Raw genomic sequence first — 22,100 nt, forward strand, 5'->3', positions numbered from 1 at the left:
TTTAAAAACGAAGTAAATTAGTACAAATTGTTAGTAATTTTCATTAGAGTTTGAATAACTCCTTTCACTAAATGGCTTTTAGTAACTTTAACGTTTGAGAAAATAAAACTCAATAATAATTCATAAAATAATGATTAAATACTGATTTAAATTATTTTACTCATAATGATTACCTTCCCTGCTTTTAAAATTTAAAATAGAATAGTTTAGTGAAAGTACCACATTTCACTGCTTTTGGACTGGTGCAGAACTTGTTACTATCGGACTGGTTCGTTTTTGGCAAAAAAGAACTAGTACTGAACTAGAAATCTGGTTCACTAGTTCGTGTTTTCCCTACAGGGTATTAACGCGCGCTGTTTGGTCTACCAATACATACGCGTACGAACAACAGCGAAAATTTTTTCTACCTAACATTCGCGAACCCGAATGATCTGGACTTGTTTTAAGTTTCTCGTTCGTGAAGGAGAATCAATAGAGAATATTTGATGCCTTCACGTTCGCGTATAAAATCATAAATGTATGTACGCGAACGTTCATATATCAATATTTTCAAACCCTGTTTGTAACAGTAAAAAAATCGATATAGATATAGACCAGTGCCAGGCAGCTAGTTAGCCTCGCGAGGCTACGATATATACACATCTATACCAAATCGCTCATAATGAAAACAGAAATCGATTAATCCATGTTAGGCTGTTCGTCCGTCTGTGCACATAATAACTCGAGTAAAAATTTATAATGTTAGTTTCCCTTTCTCCAAGGTAGGTTGGTATTGAAAATGGTCGAATATAGATAATAACCACGCGTAAGACGACGAACCCCTAGAAATTTTGCATTTGCTTATAGAGTTCTGCCGGCGCACAGTGTGCTGTTTGAACCCTCCATGTGAATAATCGTAGCGCTTCGACGCAAGCAACATTTTGATATGAAAGTAAATGGTTTTGAAAGCTAATGTAAATAAAATAATAATAATTAAAATATTTTCTGCATTCTTTTTTATTTGCTTGCAGCTATGAATCCTTTTCACAATTTTATATCACTCGAATAACAAGTACGGTGTAGTGCTATTCAAGATCTTTAATTTGTGGCATGGAAAAATTTTTAGGACCTCTGAGAGCCAAGTTATAACAATTTTAAACCAAACTTCAAATCTGCTGTACGATTTTTTACTCTGCGCAAAAATTTCGAATGAAATTTCGATGTTGAACTTCAGAATCGTTATAATTTGGTTCTCAAAGAGACTTCTACTTTGACTCAAATTAAAGGTTTGAATAGCACTACAACTTACTTGTTGTTCGAGTGATATAATATTGTGTCAAGGATGCATCGCTGCATGCAATATATAATGCATTGTTCATATTCAGGGGTTAACATCAAGGTCAAAGAGTAATTGTGGCTCAATGCCAATAGTTTTTCGTGAAAGGGAATTACATTAGCTTTCAAAACCATTTCGCGTCATATCAAAATGTTACTTCTGTCGACGATTAAGTCGAATGGAGTGTTCAAAAAGCACACTGTGGGCGCCGGGCATGGCTGGTCTAAGTTTTAATATAATAATAATAATAATAGCTACTCAGCCCGCATGGCGGCAAAACGCCAACATTTAATTACATTTTTTAAACAGGTGAAACCCTATTCTCAGAAACCTCTAAAAATATTCCTAATGATTAGTATAAACCATTTCTCAGTGATGAAAGGTCTCGCATGGTGTCGGTTTTCATTTCATCATATTTCAAATGTCCCTGTAACTTAAAAAATAAAACCTGTGCACATCCATGTGGAATCCCAGTTCTTTAATTTGACTTCTCATAATGGAAATTCTAGTTAAAAATATTATCAGCCTATAGTTTCCTTAAAATTCTTTCGTTTGACACTAATATTTCGATATTTTATTTATGTATCTTTCGTATAAGTAAAACAAATTCGACTTTTCAACCCCTCTAAAAGTATTTTGAAACTAAAATCTTTCGCCTGGCCTTGTTATACATATTTCAATTAACTGATAAATTAAGTTGAATTTAATTTTTTTAAGCACATGGCAACTCTCCTAAATACAGTTTAAAAATAAATTATTTTCAAACCATTTTGATTGATACCCATCTTTTGACAATCCATTTAACTTATTAAATAATAGAAGCTTAATTTTTTCAACAAAACAAAAAAACCAAATGTTCAATTTAAAGATTTCTTAACACTCGTTCTTTTGATAACCATATTTTAAATTTTCATGTAACTTATGTATAAATAAACGAAATACCACTTTCAAAACAGGCGGCAACCCCCTTAAATTATTTTCGAACTAAAATCTCCTTAAATATTTTTCGTCTGACATTGTTATAAATATTTCAAGTAACTGATGAATTAAGTGGAAATTTATTTTTTAAACATGTGGCAACCCTCCTAAATATAGAATTTTAGTCCCATTTCTATTCATAACCATCGGTTAGTAATTCATTTAACTTACTAAATAATTTTAGTTTAGCCCTTTAAACTGTGGCCACCCTCAAACACATCAAAAAAGTTCTAAATTGTGAAATTAAGTATTTCTTGAAGCTCTTTCATTTGACATCCATCGTTAATATTTCATATAACTTGGGTATAAAATAGTTTAATTAGACTTCTCACTCTTCTTCTTAAACCTCTTTTGTATGACACCCATATAGCGATACCTTATTCACTTACCAAATTCCTTTAATTAAAATTGTATTAAATTTCTTAACATGTGGCAACCCTCATATACGTAGTTAAGTTATAAGGCCTTTTCAAAACCATTTCGATTGATACCCATATTTAATAACTGATTTAACTTTTTAATTAATTTGAGCTTAATATCCTAACAGGTGGCAACTTTTTTCGAAAAGGTAAAAGCTTCTTGAACATCCACACCCTATGGCCTTTAATTTGGTACCTCATTTTTGACAATCGAACGGATGGTGCGGATCTGAGGGCATTGATTAGTCAATAACTTGAGTTTAATTATTTAACAGGTGGCAACTCCTTTCGAAAAAATAAAACCAGTTTGCACATTACAGGCCAAGCGCTTTAATTTGACACCCCATGTTTGAAAATCGAACGAACGGTGCAGATCTTTTATGCTGCACTAAAAATGCCTTCGCGTATTATATATGTAGATATAGATAATAATAATAATAGATTGGCGCTTACACATATGTTAAGGTTTGGCCGAGCTTCTCCTGCGATTTGGGGCGTGCGCCTTGATGTTCTCACCACGGTTGCCATTTCCAATTTATTTTTCGGACCAAAAAATGGACCAAATGGTAAAAAATATACCAATTTTTATTACATCGGGAAATTGAGTGGAGTTTATTCCTCCTTATCAAGAAAAGTGCATTACAATTGTATATTATTAACATTATTTCATTTAAAGTTTTCAATTACAATTTGTTTCTTAATTTCGTTTTTATTAATGCTAAATCATAAAATTTGTGGTCAGCTGATGCGGAACTGTGCGGCAGACTAAAAATGTTATGAACTAAATCACACAATTCTCCAAAGGCCGCTTCACCCAATCACCCAATCCATTTTTAATCAAACTTACTTGATTCCAAAAACGTTCTATATTGGTACAGTTTTTGAAGTTACCTTCACTCAGCCTCAATTTGCGAAATTGATACATCAGTATCAGAAAGAGCTTTATGTGGTGTAATAATTTCAAGATGTTTAATATCTTTTCGATTGAAATGGAATATTATTTTCATGTGCTAAATGCTATGACTAAAGTTTTGCTACCTTTCCATATTTTTGCCAGCCCCTTTAATATTGGTCACCGAGCAATTGAAATTAGCAAGAAACCGCGATATTTTTTGAAGCGTGCTTTGACAGATGATTAGCCACGCCGTATTCGAAGATCAGTGGCAAGGCGAGTTCACACTTTTAGCAGGTGTTGCCAATCGGCCCTATGCCGAATATCGTCATCGTTATCGTCGACGATCGTCAGCGCAACAGTAACATGGCTGACGATGGCCATATCGTCACTTTTACTGACGATGACGATATTCAACATAGGGATACAAAAAATTGAAAACGCGAAACTATTGCATGAATTGAAAGGGTGACAATAACCTAACCAAAGACTTGTGAAATGGACCATTTTAAAAAGAATTGGACCAATGGACCAAACGAAAAGAAATGGATCAAATTTGGTCCATTTTGGATTTGGATTTAATGGCAGAAATACACTCGGAGGTTTGTCATTGTCTGCCGAGGGGCGACCGCTGTAAAGAAGAAAAACCTTTTTTTCTATATTTTTTCGTGCGATGTTGCTATGACCAGGGCTTGAACCCAGGCACTGCAGAGTGGAAGCGCGCACTGCTAACCACTACACTACAGCGGCCGTCGTTCTCTTTTTAATAGTTTTATGTAAATCCCAGTGAAGAAAAATTTTACGTTTTTACAAGCATTTATTTAACTTCACTTAGATACATATATCTCCTGGAATTTTGCTATCAATCCGAACCAACTTCACGATGAGCTAGAGACTCGAAACTTTCAACTTAGCGCAAAACCCGATGACAGTGTAACATGAGACACAAATTAATCCACTAGGTGGCGCAAGTTTAGAGATGTTTGAAAAACCCGTATTTATGATCCGAATGCATATATATTATTTTCATGGAAGGAAATAGCTCCACAAAAGGCCGTTTGATTTATTTTATTTGCAAAAACTTATTCGGGCGTATTCATAGTCAAAAGTGAGTTCATACTTAAATCTACTTGCGGCTTTTTGCCGTAATTATTTTTGGGATATCTGTCAAAATCGCTACAACTAACTTTAAGTACCATCTTAGTTTTGCCTTTAAACGCCCTATTTTTTAACGGCAATCGATGTTATATCGATGTTTTGCCTTAAAACATCGAAAACATCGATGGTAGCAAACATTGAACAATAAAAAAATATTGGGAGTAAATTTTGTTAAAATTAGTTTTTGCTGTTCAATAAATGACTATAAGTGACCTTTGGGCCAAGATGCAGGGAAGGTATTTTCAGGGACAGTATTTTGGAGTTCTAGCTTTAATTTGAGTCTAAGTGGAAGATACTATCATCTTTTGTTTCTTTGCTAGGGCTTCCCAAATATAACACTTTGAATTTACAAAAAAATTCCGAATTTTGTTTATATTAACACTTTATACTAATATTCACTAAAGAAGCTTGTGTTCCCAATTTGAAGCGTCTAGATCAGTGATTCCCAAAGTGGTCCACGGGAGACTCGACGGGCGTCTACGGTGGCGTTAAAAAAATATAAAATATATATAAAGAACAAAAGCAAGCAACCATTGACAGCCTATTTATTTAACTTTAATTTTTTTGAGTGGTCTTGACGCACTGCTGCACTTACCGTCACTTTGTATCTTCATACGTGGGGAAGCCTTAAAGGCCACCTGCAGACTAAAAAGAAACGGATGTTGGTATAATACTGAGTGAGACGAGGCAGAAATTGCTTGTGTCTATAATCCTGAGTTCCCTGAGGGGGATGCTGGTTTAATTCTAGCACTAAACCCGAACTCACATACTGACTCTGGGCCAAGATCTCGGATCTTTTTCGAAGTTAATGGGGATAAACTTCACTTTTCTCTTACGGAATATGCTTCGGTCTTCCAGCTGAAATATTTACAATCCCTAAGCCATAGACTACGTGGAAAAAAGTGGAGGAGAAGGAGTTTACGTGTCTGCAGTGACAGCCAAGCTGAACTTAAGGCATTGGCAAGCCCTCTATCTAAGTACTTTCAAACTAGTTTGACAATGCAAGTCACGACTAAGTTATGTTGGGTGCCAGGTCCCTCGGAAGTGCCTGGCAATGAGACATCTGACCATTTGGTCACAGTTGGCTCAGACCAGGCATTCCTCGATCCGCAACCAGTTATAGCACTCCTCACTTCGACCACCGAAGCCACCATCAGAAACTGGGTGAAAACTTCGCTCAGCAATGACTGAGAGCAATCAAGGGGATGTAGGTGGGAAAATCTCATGTTACCTTCACTATCAGAAGGTCTATCTATGGTACAATAATTACAGGTACTGTCTTCCCAGAGAGCTTTGCTTCACATCGAAATTTCCGCTCCCTTATTTTCATTTTGACACCTTTCAATGTTGACTATTTTACTTTTAGTTTGCTTTGCTTTTGGTTTTCGCTCAGTTTAATTTTTATAATTTTTCAAAACAAAAGAAAAAACGTTTGAAATGAAGTGAGCCATACAAATTTTGAATTTATTTACTAATTAAATTTTTTTTCGGTTTTTGCCAATTAAATAAGTCCTCTGCAAGAAGGTTTGTGTAAAAAAAATACGTGCACATATATGGTATATGGGGTATGGAAATATCCCTTTTTCCTAGTAGTAAACCTTTTAGTGTGGGCAACAATGATGTTTTTCAAATAAGGCTGATCGGAATATGCGCTCTCTGGGAAGACAATACCTGTAATTATTGTACCATGAGGTCTATCTAGTTTTTTGCTCTCACTGAGAAGACGGGATTGCAGACAACTTGTTGGACTGCTGACTGGTCACTTCAAGTGGAAAATGACAACTCCATTTGCCCATCCTGCCTTGAAGAGGATGAGACGGTGGAGCATTTGAATTTTTTTACATTCAGCCTTTCTCTTTTGCCAGTTTCTGAATTTAAAGTTTGGCGTAACAAGCTTTTGGTTCAAGTTTTGTGTTTTAAAAATGTGAGTGACGAATATTTTACGCATCACCTTAAAACTCGGAGCGACAAAAGTAAAATTGATGCCATCAACACAACTAAACTATTTTACAAATGCGCCACATGTAAATTCAGGAGCGATCCGAACATGTGAAGAGTTTATGGAGTGCTCTTAAAAATATAACTCCTCAGGGCGAGATAGTATTTTGAGGGCTTTACGAGCACTTTTTTTTTAAACCTGCAAGTGTTTAGTCACATTATTTTAATAAATAGAACGAAAGAAAATATTTTTTGTTTTTATTTTTGCCACTCCGAATTTAGTTTGGAACTCGCACTATGCTAATTTTTATCGTTAGATCTAATCTTCACATTTTTTATGAGCTTTGGGAATATGTTAGAAAAGGCAGCACGAGGTCCACCGAAACCAGGGCATGAATCATGTAACTTTGAAACGTTTGTCGTTCAAACGATACTGACAAAACGATGTCGTCAAAACACTGATTCATGCATTTATTTTGCTGTTACGTGGTACTGTTACTGTTACGTAAAGCAAAATTGGAATTGAGTGGACGATATAGCACAAACGATCGAACAATTTTTAGTTTTCATGAAACAAGAAAATCTCAGCACGGTATCGTCCAGACGATTGTCGTCATACGTGATTCATGCCCAGTAAAGTTTTGAAAGCAAGTTTGGGAACCTCTGCTCTAGATTAATTTTTACTATATATGACCAGTTTTTTCGTGATTTCTGCCACTGTGCGTTCTTGAAAAGTTTTCTGAGATAGGGGCGTTTTTCAATCAAATTCCGAAATAGGGCATTTTTGAAAGTTTTCTGAGATAGGGCGTTTTCGAACTGCCACTCAACCGTTTTGAATGTTTACGACAATTTTGAAAAATACTAAAAAATGACACCTTGCTAAATATAACTTTTTTCTATAATGAGCAATAATTGTACCCAGTCTCGTAGAAATTGATAAAACAGTTACCTAGATACACGTATGTAGTCATAAATGGGCTGTGCCACACCCATTTTCACAAATTTAAAATAATATCATTTATTGATAATATATGATTGCAAACATTACCTTCTGCTTTGCGAACAAAGTTATTATACCCTTGTGGACAAGTGCGTTCGGGTATATAAAATGAAGTTCAGAATGACGAGAAATCAATTGATTAAATGTAGGCGTATAACCAGTTATGTATGCAATACATTGACTTTCAATTAGCAGTTAATAAACAACTACATTGTCCGTCAAATAAATTTGTAGTGCTACTTTTCCCAGATATTAGCAGTGAAGTTCGAAAATAACGACGTTATTTGCTTAAAAATTTTCAGTATATTAATACGTTGCGTACGTATATGCGGATGCAATATACTCCCGTACATATCTGCTTTCGAGAATTCATTATGAGACAGTTCTTCATTAGTAAAAAATATAGAGGTTTAGTTAAATTTGCTTATAGTTTAAACTTCCATCATCCGCTATCTTATAATTTGAACTTTTTCAGAGGAAAGTAAACAAGCAAGCCGAGTCTTCACGGAAGAATGTATAAACATCAAATCGAAGTTGGAGGATATGGCTCGTGAGCTAGACAAAATAATATTAGCACCTTTGCCTCGTGACATAGATTCATTGGAGCATGCCAAAGAAATCCACATAGATTATGAACGTCGCTTAAGACAACTTGATCCCGAAATTCAACATGTCCAAAATAGTTTCCGAAATATACCACTAAAAACGCCTGCTTTGAAAAAGAGTCTGGATAATTTGGTAGAGCTATGGAATGAGTTACATACGCAAAGCGATTTACATAGAGATCGTTTGAAATTATTAGAAACTTCATTGATGGGATTAGAAGAAAATGAAAATTTCATTTCTGACGTTGAAAGTAAATTGGCAAATCACATGGTTTTACCTTCAACTCACGAAGGACTGCAAGAGGTTTATAACCAGTTAACTGATATTCAAGAGCAAACTACGCTTTTTCAACCGAAAATAGATAAAATGAACGACGCAGCCGACCAACTAGGACGAATGGGTGTCCCAACCAAGGTTTTAGGTGACTTAAAAATTCTTCACACGAATGTAGGCCGATTAAATACTCGCTGGGTTACTATTTGTAATACAATAGCTGAGAGGTAGATATAAATAAAAAATACTGTTGCTGTCAATTTATCACAATATTTAAAACAAAAATTTCTTTCAAGGATGCGGTCATGCGAAACTGTAAACGGTTTGATGAAAAATCTGCAATCAAGCGTTCAAGTGGAAGAATCGTGGATAGATGGTCACACTGAAAAATTATCTGCTCTTCCAACAGCTACAGCAGCATATGAATTAGATGTGAGTATGCACAAAGAGCATAACATGTATAAGGTAAAATATTGTAACCCAATATATATTTTCTGTTGATTCGTCCATGGGGGCAACCATAAATTATAAGATATGTAGTTTTTAAATGATTAAATCGATTACTTATTAATTTAGGAATACGTATTCAGAAAAACTCTTAAAGTATAATAGTGCCACTAGTAATAAATTGGAATACAAGGTTACATCGCTGCACTATGGGTAAAATTACAACTTTTTTTGGCCAAAACCTTAAAACCATAAAAAATGCAATGCTTATTGAAGCTTAGAAGCAAAGAGTGGTGGAAATATTGACAACTTCAAAAATTTACCGCAGCCACGATTATTGTTTTATTAAACTTATATATATTTTGTATTCCAAAATACTTTAATAATAAGCATTAACGAAGAAAGTATTATAAGAGAAGTGCATTACAACAACGTTAAAAATCCCAAAATTAGCTAATAAAAACTTAATAATGCTTTATTTTATGTGTTGCATGTGTGGAGGAGAAGCTCGGCCAAACACATAACATATGTGTAAGCGCCAAATTATTATTATTATTAATGTGCATAACAAATGTACGAGGTTCTCATTCTCCAGTTTCTAATTGGAAGTTATTTAGCATATTCGCGTATACGTAACTAACATAATTTTCATCTTCAAATTCACTTATAATTCGCATGACCACTCGAACTATCAAACCCATAGCATAGTATTAGATCTGCTTTCAGTATAGGATCATTGTATTTCTTCATAAGACTTTCTACGACCTCACTTTGCAACCGTTCAGCAAGTTTTTCAAAGGCACTTCCACACATTTTTCCGAAACTATTATACCGTGAAGTCTACATTTACCTTTTGCAATAGCAACGTCTCTGTATGAAGGATATATGTTGCTGTTTCTCATTTTACTTTCCTTCTTCTACTTCCTTATATTAACGTACTGCTGTTTCGTAAAACCATTTTCTAGTAAAAAGGCCAAGGCTTCATTTATAGAAAAAGTAATTAACTTATTTTCTTTACAAAATATGCTTTTTTGTTTTCAGTGGCCTAAACTACTTTGAGTTGATGTTTTTGGCAATATTCTTAGAACTTTTATTCAAAAGGTCTTTGTAGCTATCCGAAATATTTGTGTCTCCCATATTTTCAAGTAAATGGTTAAATAGGGAGCGTTTGTTTGCTTTTGTTGTGCGCTCTGCGTGCCATACTTTAAATAAGATCTCATTTTTAACATGGTACACGTCTACAAAAAAGAAGAAATGGATCAACACCTGCACATATATGCAAATGAAATTATTGAATTTGTCTTGGGAATCGATGTACGTAACTATCTGTAATGGTTTTATGTAATGCATTTTAGTGGAAATCGTTTAGATTCACTATAATATATGAGATTTATGTATTTTTCTCTCTCAAATTAACTTGTTCAAGGAATTTAGATTTTCTTCAATCGTTTAGCAGTCAGAGGAAAATATTTAACACGAATCTTTTTTCTTACCGTTGCCACCCTTCGCCATATGGATACTCTTTTCCACTTGTGAAAATAAGTATCGAATGATTGTTTTTATGGGGACACAAAATACCACAGATTTTTTAAATAATTCACTTACTGCAAGTTCAAGAGCCTATCAGGCATGTTCTGCAAATCGTACGATTTCAAACCGTTGCGATTTACAAAATCTATTTCGGAGGATTTATATTAAAGAGGGAAAAATTTGGCGCTAAATCGATGGACATAACGTAAATGATGTGTTTCTAGCAGTTTCCATTTGAAACATTTAATACTTTGATTAAAAATATAGAACAATACTTTACAAATCGCACCGATTTTAAATCGTACGATCTGCAGAACATGCCTGTATACCTTTGTGATTTTCCGTTACAAATCAAAAATAATTTTCGATTTGTCAGGCCTCATGTGTCTATTTTACAAAATCCTTAATAGAGTTGCCTAATGATGTATTTTGATATGAGAGCTTTGGCCACAAAATGGGCTCATTTTACCTATAGTGCACTATGATTCATTGTAAACGGCACTGGCACTAGCCAATTCCTATAACCGGGTCCAAATCGAGACAACCGTGAACGAGCAACTCGTTACGTAAAACTGCATATTTCGAATTGTATTATAAACTTTGTGTTCACTAAAGCGTTTTCAACAAATCAGAGCACAATTGATTGTATTAAAAGCAGCGCTGTTGAAAGAGCACTCGAAATTTTTAACAGAAATTGCATGTGAAAAAAAATGATTTAAACTAGCGAAAATAACTTATGCTCGCTGTCGCTAATTAACATACTCAACATGGTTCGAAAAAAATTGTTTAAAGAATTTTGTGGAGGCGACATATCAATTATTGCCCCTTACCGCTCAAATAAAGCGTTAAAGTTACATAATTGCATTAGATTGTCTCTTGCGCCGACGACTGCTCGATCATGGCGACTGGGAATGGAATTGATGACATGTGTTTGAAAGTAAACGGGTATCTCTCCGAACTTTCTCGCTTCTTCACTGCAAAGTGTCTAGCCCTCTCCCTTATGAAATCCTCCGCGACCCTGTTCACAACCTGGACGAAGGATGTCAGGCTACCGCTGGGAATTCACGTCGATGACACACCAATTCCGACGGTGAATAATCCCAAAATACTCGGAGTAATTTTCGACAGCCTGCTCTCCTTCTCTGCGCACGCAACCGCTATTGTCAATAAAGTACAGAGCCGCAACAAGGTCCTCAAGTCGCTAGCCGGCAGTACTTGGGGCAAAGACAAAGAAACGTTGCTGGCAACATACAAGGCAATAGGCCGGCCGGTTTTGAACTACGCAAGGCCACTGTGGTCGCCGGGGACTAGTAGCACGCAGTGGACGAAGCTACAGACTGTACAGAACACCGCACTCAGGACAGCGACAGGATGCCTCCTGATGTCGCCCGAACATCACCATAAAGGAGCACAACATAATGCTCTGCAAGCAGTTCCTGATCGGGAGCCACAGAAGTGGCCACCCAAACAGACAGCTGCTTGCAGAGGAGCCCTCGCCTAGGCACGTCAGGAGGCATCTATATGAACTGACGGACGAAGTCCAGAGGTTCATCAAGCATCCTCTGGACCCGTCAGCTTACCGACTGGCCCTGAACGGCATTCACAGGGAGTCAGTCTCGAGTTATGTAGACTCTAGACCTGTGAATGCCGTTCTAGGCATACCACCACCGGACATAGACGAGACGGAGCTTCATCTGCCTCCGGAGATACGGACGACAATACTCCAACTCCGCTCTGGCTACTGCAGCAGTTTAAACTCCTACCTGAGTAGATTGAATGACGATGTGCCAAATGTTTGTCCGGCATGCGGAGAGACCCCACATGACTCGAAACATCTCTTCGCATGCCCGGAAAACCCGACAACCCTAACGGCCTTGTCCNTACGGACGACAATACTCCAACTCCGCTCTGGCTACTGCAGCAGTTTAAACTCCTACCTGAGTAGATTGAATGACGATGTGCCAAATGTTTGTCCGGCATGCGGAGAGACCCCACATGACTCGAAACATCTCTTCGCATGCCCGGAAAACCCGACAACCCTAACGGCTTTGTCCTTGTGGACCGACCCGATAGAAGCTGCACGCTTCCTAGGGCTGCCGGTAGTGGAGCTTGACGACAACGACTGAGATATCAACCGATCTGGACGGGGTTGTTGTAGCCGCTACAACAACAACAACAACAAAATAATTATATAAAATACGGAGGATACTAAATTTCCTTTTAACCGTATTCAAAAAAACGGAGAAGCTTATCAATACGTCGGTAGATTTTTATTATCAGCCTTATCATGAATATTCGGTGAAAAATTTATTTCAACGAAGTGGCTCACTTTATCATTAATGTGAAAATTTCAAAGTTGGGATAACAACTGTCAAAGCCATTAAATAAGATTTCTAGTTTCAGCATGCGTACAGGTATTTCGTACATATGTGAAATTTTAGCAAATAATAAATACTGATACGCCATGTAGACCTAAGAAGCACGCTTTTATGCTCATATTTCATACAAAAAATCTTTGCGCATTACTTCTTTATTTATCCATCGGTTTTCTTCATTAGTAACTTGATTTTTTCGTAACAGAACAGGTTTTATCAGAAAGGCAAAAATTTGAGTCAGAACCTGTTATTTTATAAATTTCTCTGCTGTAAAAGTGTATTGTTTTCATATTTCCATAAAAAACAAAATCTGGAATGATTATTTAATTTGTCAGAAACTGTCGACCTATCGAAATGTGATGTATATACGGTCCATGTAGAATTTTGTTAGCTTTCATTTTTATGTAATATTAAGATTGTTAAATTGGTTCGTAAAATATACGTTTTTGTTTTAAGCTAAATAACGGTAAATTGAAAATATCTTGAAAACTTATCCATAGAATAAAAAATTAAGTTGATTTTCGGAATCAGCGAGCAATTCTTTATAGAAATTGGAATTGTATTAAACAAAGTGGAATACGTATACGACATGTAAGTTTTCTACTATGTATATGCTTATTTGACATGTGATGGTCATTGGCTTAACGCTTTTTTCACTTTGTTTTTTTTTTCGATCAAAAAGTTCAATCTTGAAATCAAGGTACATACATAAATACAGGTAGAAGCAATTTTGACACTGCTCTCATGAGAACCAAACCTTTAAACTTCAACTTGTTTTCTTTTTATTTCCTATATTTCGTTATGCTTTGAGTGTCGTTTTTTTGAATGTTCGTTAATGAGAAATTTTAATTAGCATTTAAATTTTTGTAGTGTTGTGCGGTTTACACTTAGTACCGATTTTGGCGGTATAGTACCGATTTCTAGAAACTTGTCCCGCTGAATATTTTTTTAAAAGTCGGGACGTATGTATAAGTGTCCCGATTTTTCATATTTGTACCGATTTATCAGTGTTTTCTTTATTAATTTAATAAGAGTATACTTGTACTGTAGCCCAAAAATAATTTTTGCACAAACATGGCTGCACTTTCGTTATCACAAGCGACATAGAATTTAAGGGAGCCATAAACATAGCTTAACATAGCATAGTCCTTATTTTCTGTGATCTTTGGTTATGTTTTATTCTGTCAAACTGTCGCTATATTGCAGTCTGTCATCCCTATCACCGTTGTTTTTTTAGGTTTTTGTAATGATTTGTCACTTTTTTTAATGAAACAATTTTAACTTGATTTTAGTGAAATTATAAAAAATAATACTAATTCCCTTAAAAAATCATGGATATGAAAAATAAAAGCTGCAGATACATTGGCGAAAATATCAATAGGGAAAAGATATTTTAGCATTCTTTGATTATTCCCCTTTTGATTATTTAATGTTTATTATTTTTTATGAAAGTGAAAGACTATGTAAGTCAAAATTTCAAACAAACAAAAACCAAACTCTCAAAATTCGACGAAGTTTCATCAAAATTTTGAGCTTTTAATTAGATTTCTACGAAGCATTCTGAGTATGCAGTTTTGTAGGCCATTCGATTCAAGGTGCAAATTTAAGTGACGAGGGATTACTTTGTATGGATGAAAATGCGCGAACAAAAAATTACCAAAAATCAACGGTAAGTCCAAGCTACTTCAAATGTGTACTTTATTATACTAAAATAAAATATTATATATAAAAATAAAAATTGTTAAAATTCGTCGATTTTATACCGAGCGCACTTGTGCACAGGGGTATATTCATTTTGTTCACATAACGGTTGTTTGTAACAGCCAAAACGAATCGAGATAGATATAGACAAATGTATGCATAAATGTTCAGAATGAATAGAGAAATCGATTAAGCCATGTCTGTCTGTCCGTCCGTCTGTCCGTCCGTCCGTGTACACGATAACGAAATTTGGTATGTAGGTTTCCGCTAATCCAAGGTAGGCTGGTATTGAAAATGGGCGAAATCGGGCTGTAACCACGCCCACTTCCCATATAACGGTAATTTCCAGAAATACGAAAACTGCGATATTTTAGTAACTACTGAAGATAATTCACTCAAAATTGATATTTACAATAATTTTCAGACGAAAAATAAGAATATTATAAATTTTTGGAAAATGGGCGTAGCCACGCCCACTTATGGTTACATGTGTGTATCTTGGTAACCGATGCACTAATTTCCTCCAAACTTGGCACAGTTGTTGGCCTTGGTACAGCATACGAAATGGCCGAAAATTTTTAAAATCGGACAATAACCACGCCCACATCCCATATAACGGTAATTTAGAGAAATACAAAATCTTCGATAAATCAATAAATATTAAAGCTAATTTATTCCAAATTGATGCTTGCAACAATTCTTTACCAAGAAATACGTTTATGGTAAAATTTTGGAAAATGGGCGTGGCACCGCCCACTTATGATCACATATATGTATATCGTTAACCGTTCTACCAATTTGTACCAAACTCGGTATTTTTATTGTGCTTGCCACATAAAAGCAAAACGTTGAAAATTATTGAAATCGCACTAAAATTACGGCCACTTTTCATATAACGGTAAATTTCAGAAATGCTTGAAACTGCAATATTTCGAAATTTAAGGACGCTAATTTATATACTATACCCCCGGCTTACCATCTAGCGGTAGCTTTCGGAAAGGTGAAAAAACATATATTTAATACTTGCGCCGGGTAATTAATGCTCGGCTCCACCCGAACTTAGACTTTCCTACTTGTTTTAAATATTCTACAGAGTTTGAAATATTGATTTGCATGTTTTTTTAATGGTAAGTTATATTTTCATAAATAATAAACATTTTTAAACAAAGCAAAGTGCCAAAAATTGCCAAAGGGTCTTTACCCTATTTAAATTCTCGCCACCGTATGTATATACATTTGTGTGTATATATATTTTGGATAATTTTTCAAGGATTTTCTCTTTGTTTTGTTTTAAATAAAACTGTATTATAGTCCGGTCAAATTAGACCAAAAATAGGAGTGAAATTACAAAAATTCCCACCCAGATGAAAATTGGTAGGATTTTTCAAAACACCATCATAAATGAAATCAAGAAAGTCCTCATCGATGCGATACCTGAAAAAAAAGTTAATCGGAGTCAAAGATCACAAAAACGGGGTTTTCGCTATTTTCAGCAAAACGGTAAGTTTATCATAAAATAAATTTAGACAAAAATTGTAGATCAGATAATTATCTATAACAAATGTCAAAATACTTTTTGTCCTAAGAGCCACAGTTTCCGAGATATAACGATTCAAAAAGTTGGAAGAGTTGTAATGGTCATAATATGCACACGTTTCCACGCCACCTTTGTTGTACTTATATTACATTATGCCGATTACAACTCTTCCAACTTTTTGAATCGTTATATCTCGGAAACGGTGGCTCTTAGGGAAAAAAGTATTTAGACATTTTTTAAAGATAACACTGGATCACAAATTTTATTTTGGTTTTTGTTCTCCAGACGTAGAATTCTCCTACGTAGAATTGCTCGGTGATTCCGAAAATCGAGTTAATTTTTTTTTATGGATACGTTTTCGAGATATTTGAAATTCTCCATAAACCGTATATACATCCGATAGAGCTTATAGTTTCTGGCAAATTAATTAATCATTCCAGCTTTTTTTATTTTTTAATGAAAAAAATCAAACTTTAACAGAGGAAAAATTTAAAAAATAACAGGTTCTGTGCCAAAAATTTGTACTAAAGTTACTCAACTTACTGATGAAGAAAATCGATGGATAAATACGAAATATGAGTGGTCAAATGAAAATGCGCAAAGATTTTTTGTATGAAATACGAGCAGTAAAGCGTATTACTCATACGCCACATACACCCGAACTTCCAACTTTTTAAATCGTTATATCTCGGAAACGGTGGCTCTTAGGACAAAAAGTATTTAGACATTTGTTATAGATAATTATCTGGTCTAAAATTTTTGTCTAAACTAATTTTATGATAAACTTACCGTTTTGCTGGAAATCGCGAAAAACCCGTTTTTGTGACCTTTGACTCCGAGCCACTTTTTTCCAGGTATCGGATCGATGAGGACTTTTTAGATTTCATTTATGATTGTGGTTTGAACAGTCCTACCAATTTTCAGCTGGGTGGAAATTTTTGTAACCTCGAATGTCTAAATTCACCGGACTATTAAAAGATTGTATATGTTTTTAGTCTAAAAACAAAATTGTATGTTCGGATTCGATGCTTTAGAAATGTACCGATCTTTGCCCATATAAATCTGGTCACCGTAGTTATATCTACAAAATATAAGTGAACAAAAAAGTAAATAATTACCTTTTAAACTAAATTAAGTTCTTATATCTGACTACAGTGAAAGGAAAGCGGGGGCCCAAGAACCTATCTTTGGATACATACACGATCAGATTTATCACCAATCGTTCGCATAATTGATTGGGCAAAACAAAAATAAATTAGCATTTTTTTTTGTTTTTCTTTGTACTTTTTTTTTTAATATTGAGGAAAACTCCAGAGGACCAGGTCGGTACACTGCATATCCGATTTACGGAGCGAGATGTACAAATGCAACTCATGGTGCAAATCGATGATGTAGTTGCCCCGTCCGACTTCAAATATAGTTGTATGTAAGAAATTAACTAATTTTATAAGTTAAAAAAATATATTGTTTGCTTTTTTCTTCACTTTCACTTTATTTTTTGAAGTTGGTTCTTTGTTTTAGAAATAATTTTTTAATTTACTTTTTTAGTGATAGGTATCACTATTCCCATTATCAATATCGATAATCATCGTATAAGTATAATTGGCGTTATTATCAGTACCATTATCATTGTCGATATCTAAAATAAATTAAAAATTAACTACAAAACCATTTTGGGACTGGTCTAACCCAAACACAAGAAGAATTATCAAAATCGGTTCCCATACAAAGAAATTATACCCGAACATACACTCCGTTGCATAATTATAAATCCAGTACAAAAGTCTTTGAAACAGCCGTCACAATCAAGATAGGTAAAAACTTTCTTCTATGACTTTTGCATGGTAAGAGCTCTCTTAACCCTTAATCGCACCCCCTAACAAAAATTTGTTAAACCACCACCCTGAGTCCTCAGGACTCACATTTCTTAATCTCAAAAAATACAAAAGGTATTAATTATTTAAATTATTTCTTTCCACTTAAAGGCAGATTTTAACCTCTTTCAGCAGAAAATAATCAAAGAATTAATAAAACTCAAGTGAAACACATTTTTATTGTCATTTCCCTGATAACGTGGAGAAAAAGCTAAACAATTAAGACTTTAAGTCTAATGAAAGAAAATGGAAAAAATAAAAAACGAAACCTCTTAAACATAACATATGTAGGTGATCAGAATTAAAAATTAAAATTTTTACTCATCGTACAAAATAACGAAACGTGCAGGAGGTAAAGTCACTGCCCTGAAGCTCTCTCCCCATATACATTTCTGGTACATGTAAGACAAAAACGGTATTTTACAAACACAGAAAATGTAAGCTTCCCGTATTGGTTATCACTATCGGAGCATTCTGTGGCGGTGCTATGGTCACTTGGTATAAAATCGGCATCCACATCGTCGGAATATACCTCAGAAACACAATCACGAAAAAGTCCTGCGCAATCCGAGAGATCGGCTTGTAAATCACTTCCATTTTCATCTTCTTCGAGCCTTTTACTTATTACATTTTCTGCAGAGTCACTTATGGGGTTAACACTCTAACATCATCTACATTTGGACGCCATATTCAAAGAATACTGATAGAAAATGTAAAATAATAATTAAAGCTTTGATAAAATTTATGGAGCACAAAACCCCATCATGAGTCCTTAGGACTCACACTTAACCAAATCTAAGCTTTACATAAGTTGCTCGCTAACGTCTGATATATCCTGAGTTCTTCGCCACACTGTACGAAGGTACACGAACGTTCGGTGCCGAGTGTGAAAATCTGGGTTTGTTTTAAGGCTTTAAAGTTTGTGTTGAGTCCCGTGGACTTAGGGAGTGCGATTAAGGGTTAAAATAAAGTGGTTGATTTTTTTATAAGCATAACCTTATTTAAAAGAATTAAAAAAATTTAAAAATTACATGTTTCAAAATTATAACTCCAAAAAAATAAATCCCAATAAAATGAGTAAAACATGCAAATATGTCCTTCTAATACTCTATTTGTGCTCCATTGACTTATTAACTGAAATATATGCTTCCTCATACTTCGACATAATGGCCCGTAGTATAGAGAAGTTAGAAAAAGGTTTTAACGATTAAAATTGCGTTTTATTGTAATCACCATTTTAACTTTTTCATAGTCAACTTAAAATGCATTTTATGGCAAAAACAGTATTTTAACTTTAAAATGAGGAGAATGCGGTTTTAAAATGGTAAAGTAAGGTTCTAAGTTTTGTTTTGTTGCTGCAGTAGTAAACACAATAGCACCCAGGTTCGGTCCCCAGTCCGAGCGATTCCAAATTTGCTTTTTATTTTGTATTTTTATTTTAACATAAACATTTTATTTTATTTTATTAAATTTTGTTTTATTACCTTTTTTGTTTATGGTATTTCATATAATTATTTCGTTATTAATAAAATTTTTTGGGGTTTAACTTTAATTAAAAAGGCCACAATAACTATAATTAAATAACAAAACCCACGACTTCCCGGCTTGCTAAGTCCGCAATCCAGCAGCGGGCACAGGGTGAACTAATTAAAGTACTCATATTNCCTTTTTTGTTTATGGTATTTCATATAATTATTTCGTTATTAATAAAATTTTTTGGGGTTTAACTTTAATTAAAAAGGCCACAATAACTATAATTAAATAACAAAACCCACGACTTCCCGGCTTGCTAAGTCCGCAATCCAGCAGCGGGCACAGGGTGAACTAATTAAAGTACTCATATTTCTATAGATTGCCGGGTAAATTTTTTCTCTTCATATGGATAGCACTGTTCTCTCCCATCTTAACAAAAAGCTGTTTCTAAGATGTCTATGATTGACACAACTTAAAAATCATTCTAAACTTAAAACTGTATTTTAACAAGAATGAGTTTCAACTTGCTCTATGACTATGGGCCAATGTCTTCGGTAAGCAACATCCAGTTTATGCCACTCTTGCGAAATCGCCAATTTAAGCCATATAACGTTTGCAAATTGGCGATTGTCAGCATAAACTTTCTTTTCCAGTGTTCTCCACACATTTTCCATTGGATTGAGGTCACGAGAGCTCAAGGGTACGACTATTGCTGGTTTCCAAGCAGCATTTTGCCTCCTAATGTCTTTCATTGCACTCAGTAACTAGTTTGAGACTGCTCATTTTATTTGAGCAGAATTGCAACTCAAGAGTACAATGTGATGTTATTGCACCCTACACAATCTTTTTTTCGCGACCGAAGTTCCGCCGGTAAAAAAAAAATCGTTCTATTATCCATTCAATACATTTGTACCATCCAAATTGAGTTTCTTTTCGTCTGAAAAGATAACCTAAGCCAACTTCTTAATAGTGAATTTTAAGGTGAAATAACCATTTTAACAACTTGGAGAATTCTGTTAATTGCCATGCTTTTGCTAACGAAATATTTTCGAGCAGCTTAAGGATGTAGCAAAAGACGCGGAGCCGTGATCATTTCACCATACTCGAGGTGCTAGCAAACGTTTTAGACCCTTCAAATTGTTTGACGACCAACGGGATCTGAACATTTTGCTGTTAACTTCTGGCGAAACCAACAATATTCGGACCCTTGTGCTCTCGTGACCTCAATCCAATGGAAATTGTGTGGAGAATACTGGCAAAGAAAGTTTATGCTGATAATCTCCAATTTGAAAACGTTATATGGCTTAAATTGGCGGTTTTACAAGAGCGACATAAACCGAAGACATTGGCCGATAGTTATAGTCGCAAGTTAAAACTCATTCTTGTTAAAATACAGTTTGAAGTTTAGAATAGAGTTTTAAGTTGTGTTAATCATAGACATCTTAGAAACAGCTTTTTGTTAAGATGAGAGAGAAAGTGCTATCCAAATGAAGAGAAAAAATTTACCCGGCAATATATAGAAATATGAGTACTTTAATTAGTTCACCCTGTGTCCGCTGTACACTGAGGGGAAAAAATATTAAAATCAAATAAAAACGTAATTGATCTCACTATAAACGTCAACGAAAGTACTGTATATTGGTAAATATTCAATTCAATTACGCGCATATTAAAATGACCGCGTTCGTACTGAAAAAGCATCCGTGAAGTGAATAATCAAGACAAAAACTAAAAAAAAATTTAATTTGCATGTTGCCTGCAGTGGAATTCGAAACCGACCATCTCCGGATATCAAGCAAGCATATTTGCGCACTCAGCTACACCCCGGCATATAAATTTACTTTCAAATGTTGAATATCCATCAACACCACGATTGAGGGAAATAGAGGATGCGATTCTTGCATCAACACCACAGCACGCGATTTGTACGGATAAGCATGTACTATGTATGAATGTATGTGTTGTCACCGCTCTCAGAGCGGCGCTCTGCATGCTTGGGGTGCGTATGTACACTCATATACGTACTCAGATGTGAACAGTCAAATATATGCGTAATAAATTTTGTATGAAAATATTATTTTTAAAAACGAACATTTTTAAACGATAATCAAATATAAAGTATTCATTTTTACTACGCATTATTTCCCTCAGTGCAGGATTGCGGATTTAGCAAGCCGGGAAGTCGTGGGTTCGAATCCCACTGCCAAGGAACATTTTTTTACATCTTTCTTTGTTCTTTTAAATATTATTTAAATTTTTGTTATTTAATTAAAATAGTTCTGGCCTTTTTAATTAAATTTAAACTCCAAGAATTTTATTAATAACAAAATAACTATATGAAATACCATAAACCAAAAAAAGATAATACAACAAAATTTAATAAAATAAAATAAAATAATGTTTATGGTAAAATAAAAGTAAACAAGTAAGAAAGTCTAAGTTCGCGCGGAGCCGAACATTAAATACCCGGCGCAAGTATTAAATATATGTTTTCCACCTTTCCGAAAGCTACCGCTACATGATAAGCCGGGGTGTATACATTTTAAGTAAATTAGCGTCCTTAAATTTCGAAATATTGAAATTT

The 22,100-nt window shown here is 34.7% G+C and overlaps 1 protein-coding gene across 14 annotated transcripts in view; it reads left to right on the forward strand.

Annotated features, from left to right (window-relative positions):
* shot (dystonin-like protein short stop) overlaps positions 1-22,100 on the forward strand; it is an 852,754-nt gene that overhangs the window by 338,266 nt on the left and 492,388 nt on the right. For all 14 annotated transcript variants that reach the window (XM_017608278.1, XM_017607978.1, XM_017608395.1 and 11 more), the window contains 2 exons: positions 8,176-8,806; positions 8,876-9,011. In XM_017608278.1, coding sequence (XP_017463767.1) covers positions 8,176-8,806; positions 8,876-9,011 — 767 coding nt within the window. The remainder of the gene's footprint in view (positions 1-8,175; positions 8,807-8,875; positions 9,012-22,100) is intronic.

This window comes from Rhagoletis zephyria, unplaced genomic scaffold (assembly GCF_001687245.7).
Source record: "Rhagoletis zephyria isolate East Lansing unplaced genomic scaffold, Rhagoletis_zephyria_1.1 Rzeph_scaffold_00007, whole genome shotgun sequence".
Classification (NCBI taxonomy): domain Eukaryota; kingdom Metazoa; phylum Arthropoda; class Insecta; order Diptera; family Tephritidae; genus Rhagoletis; species Rhagoletis zephyria.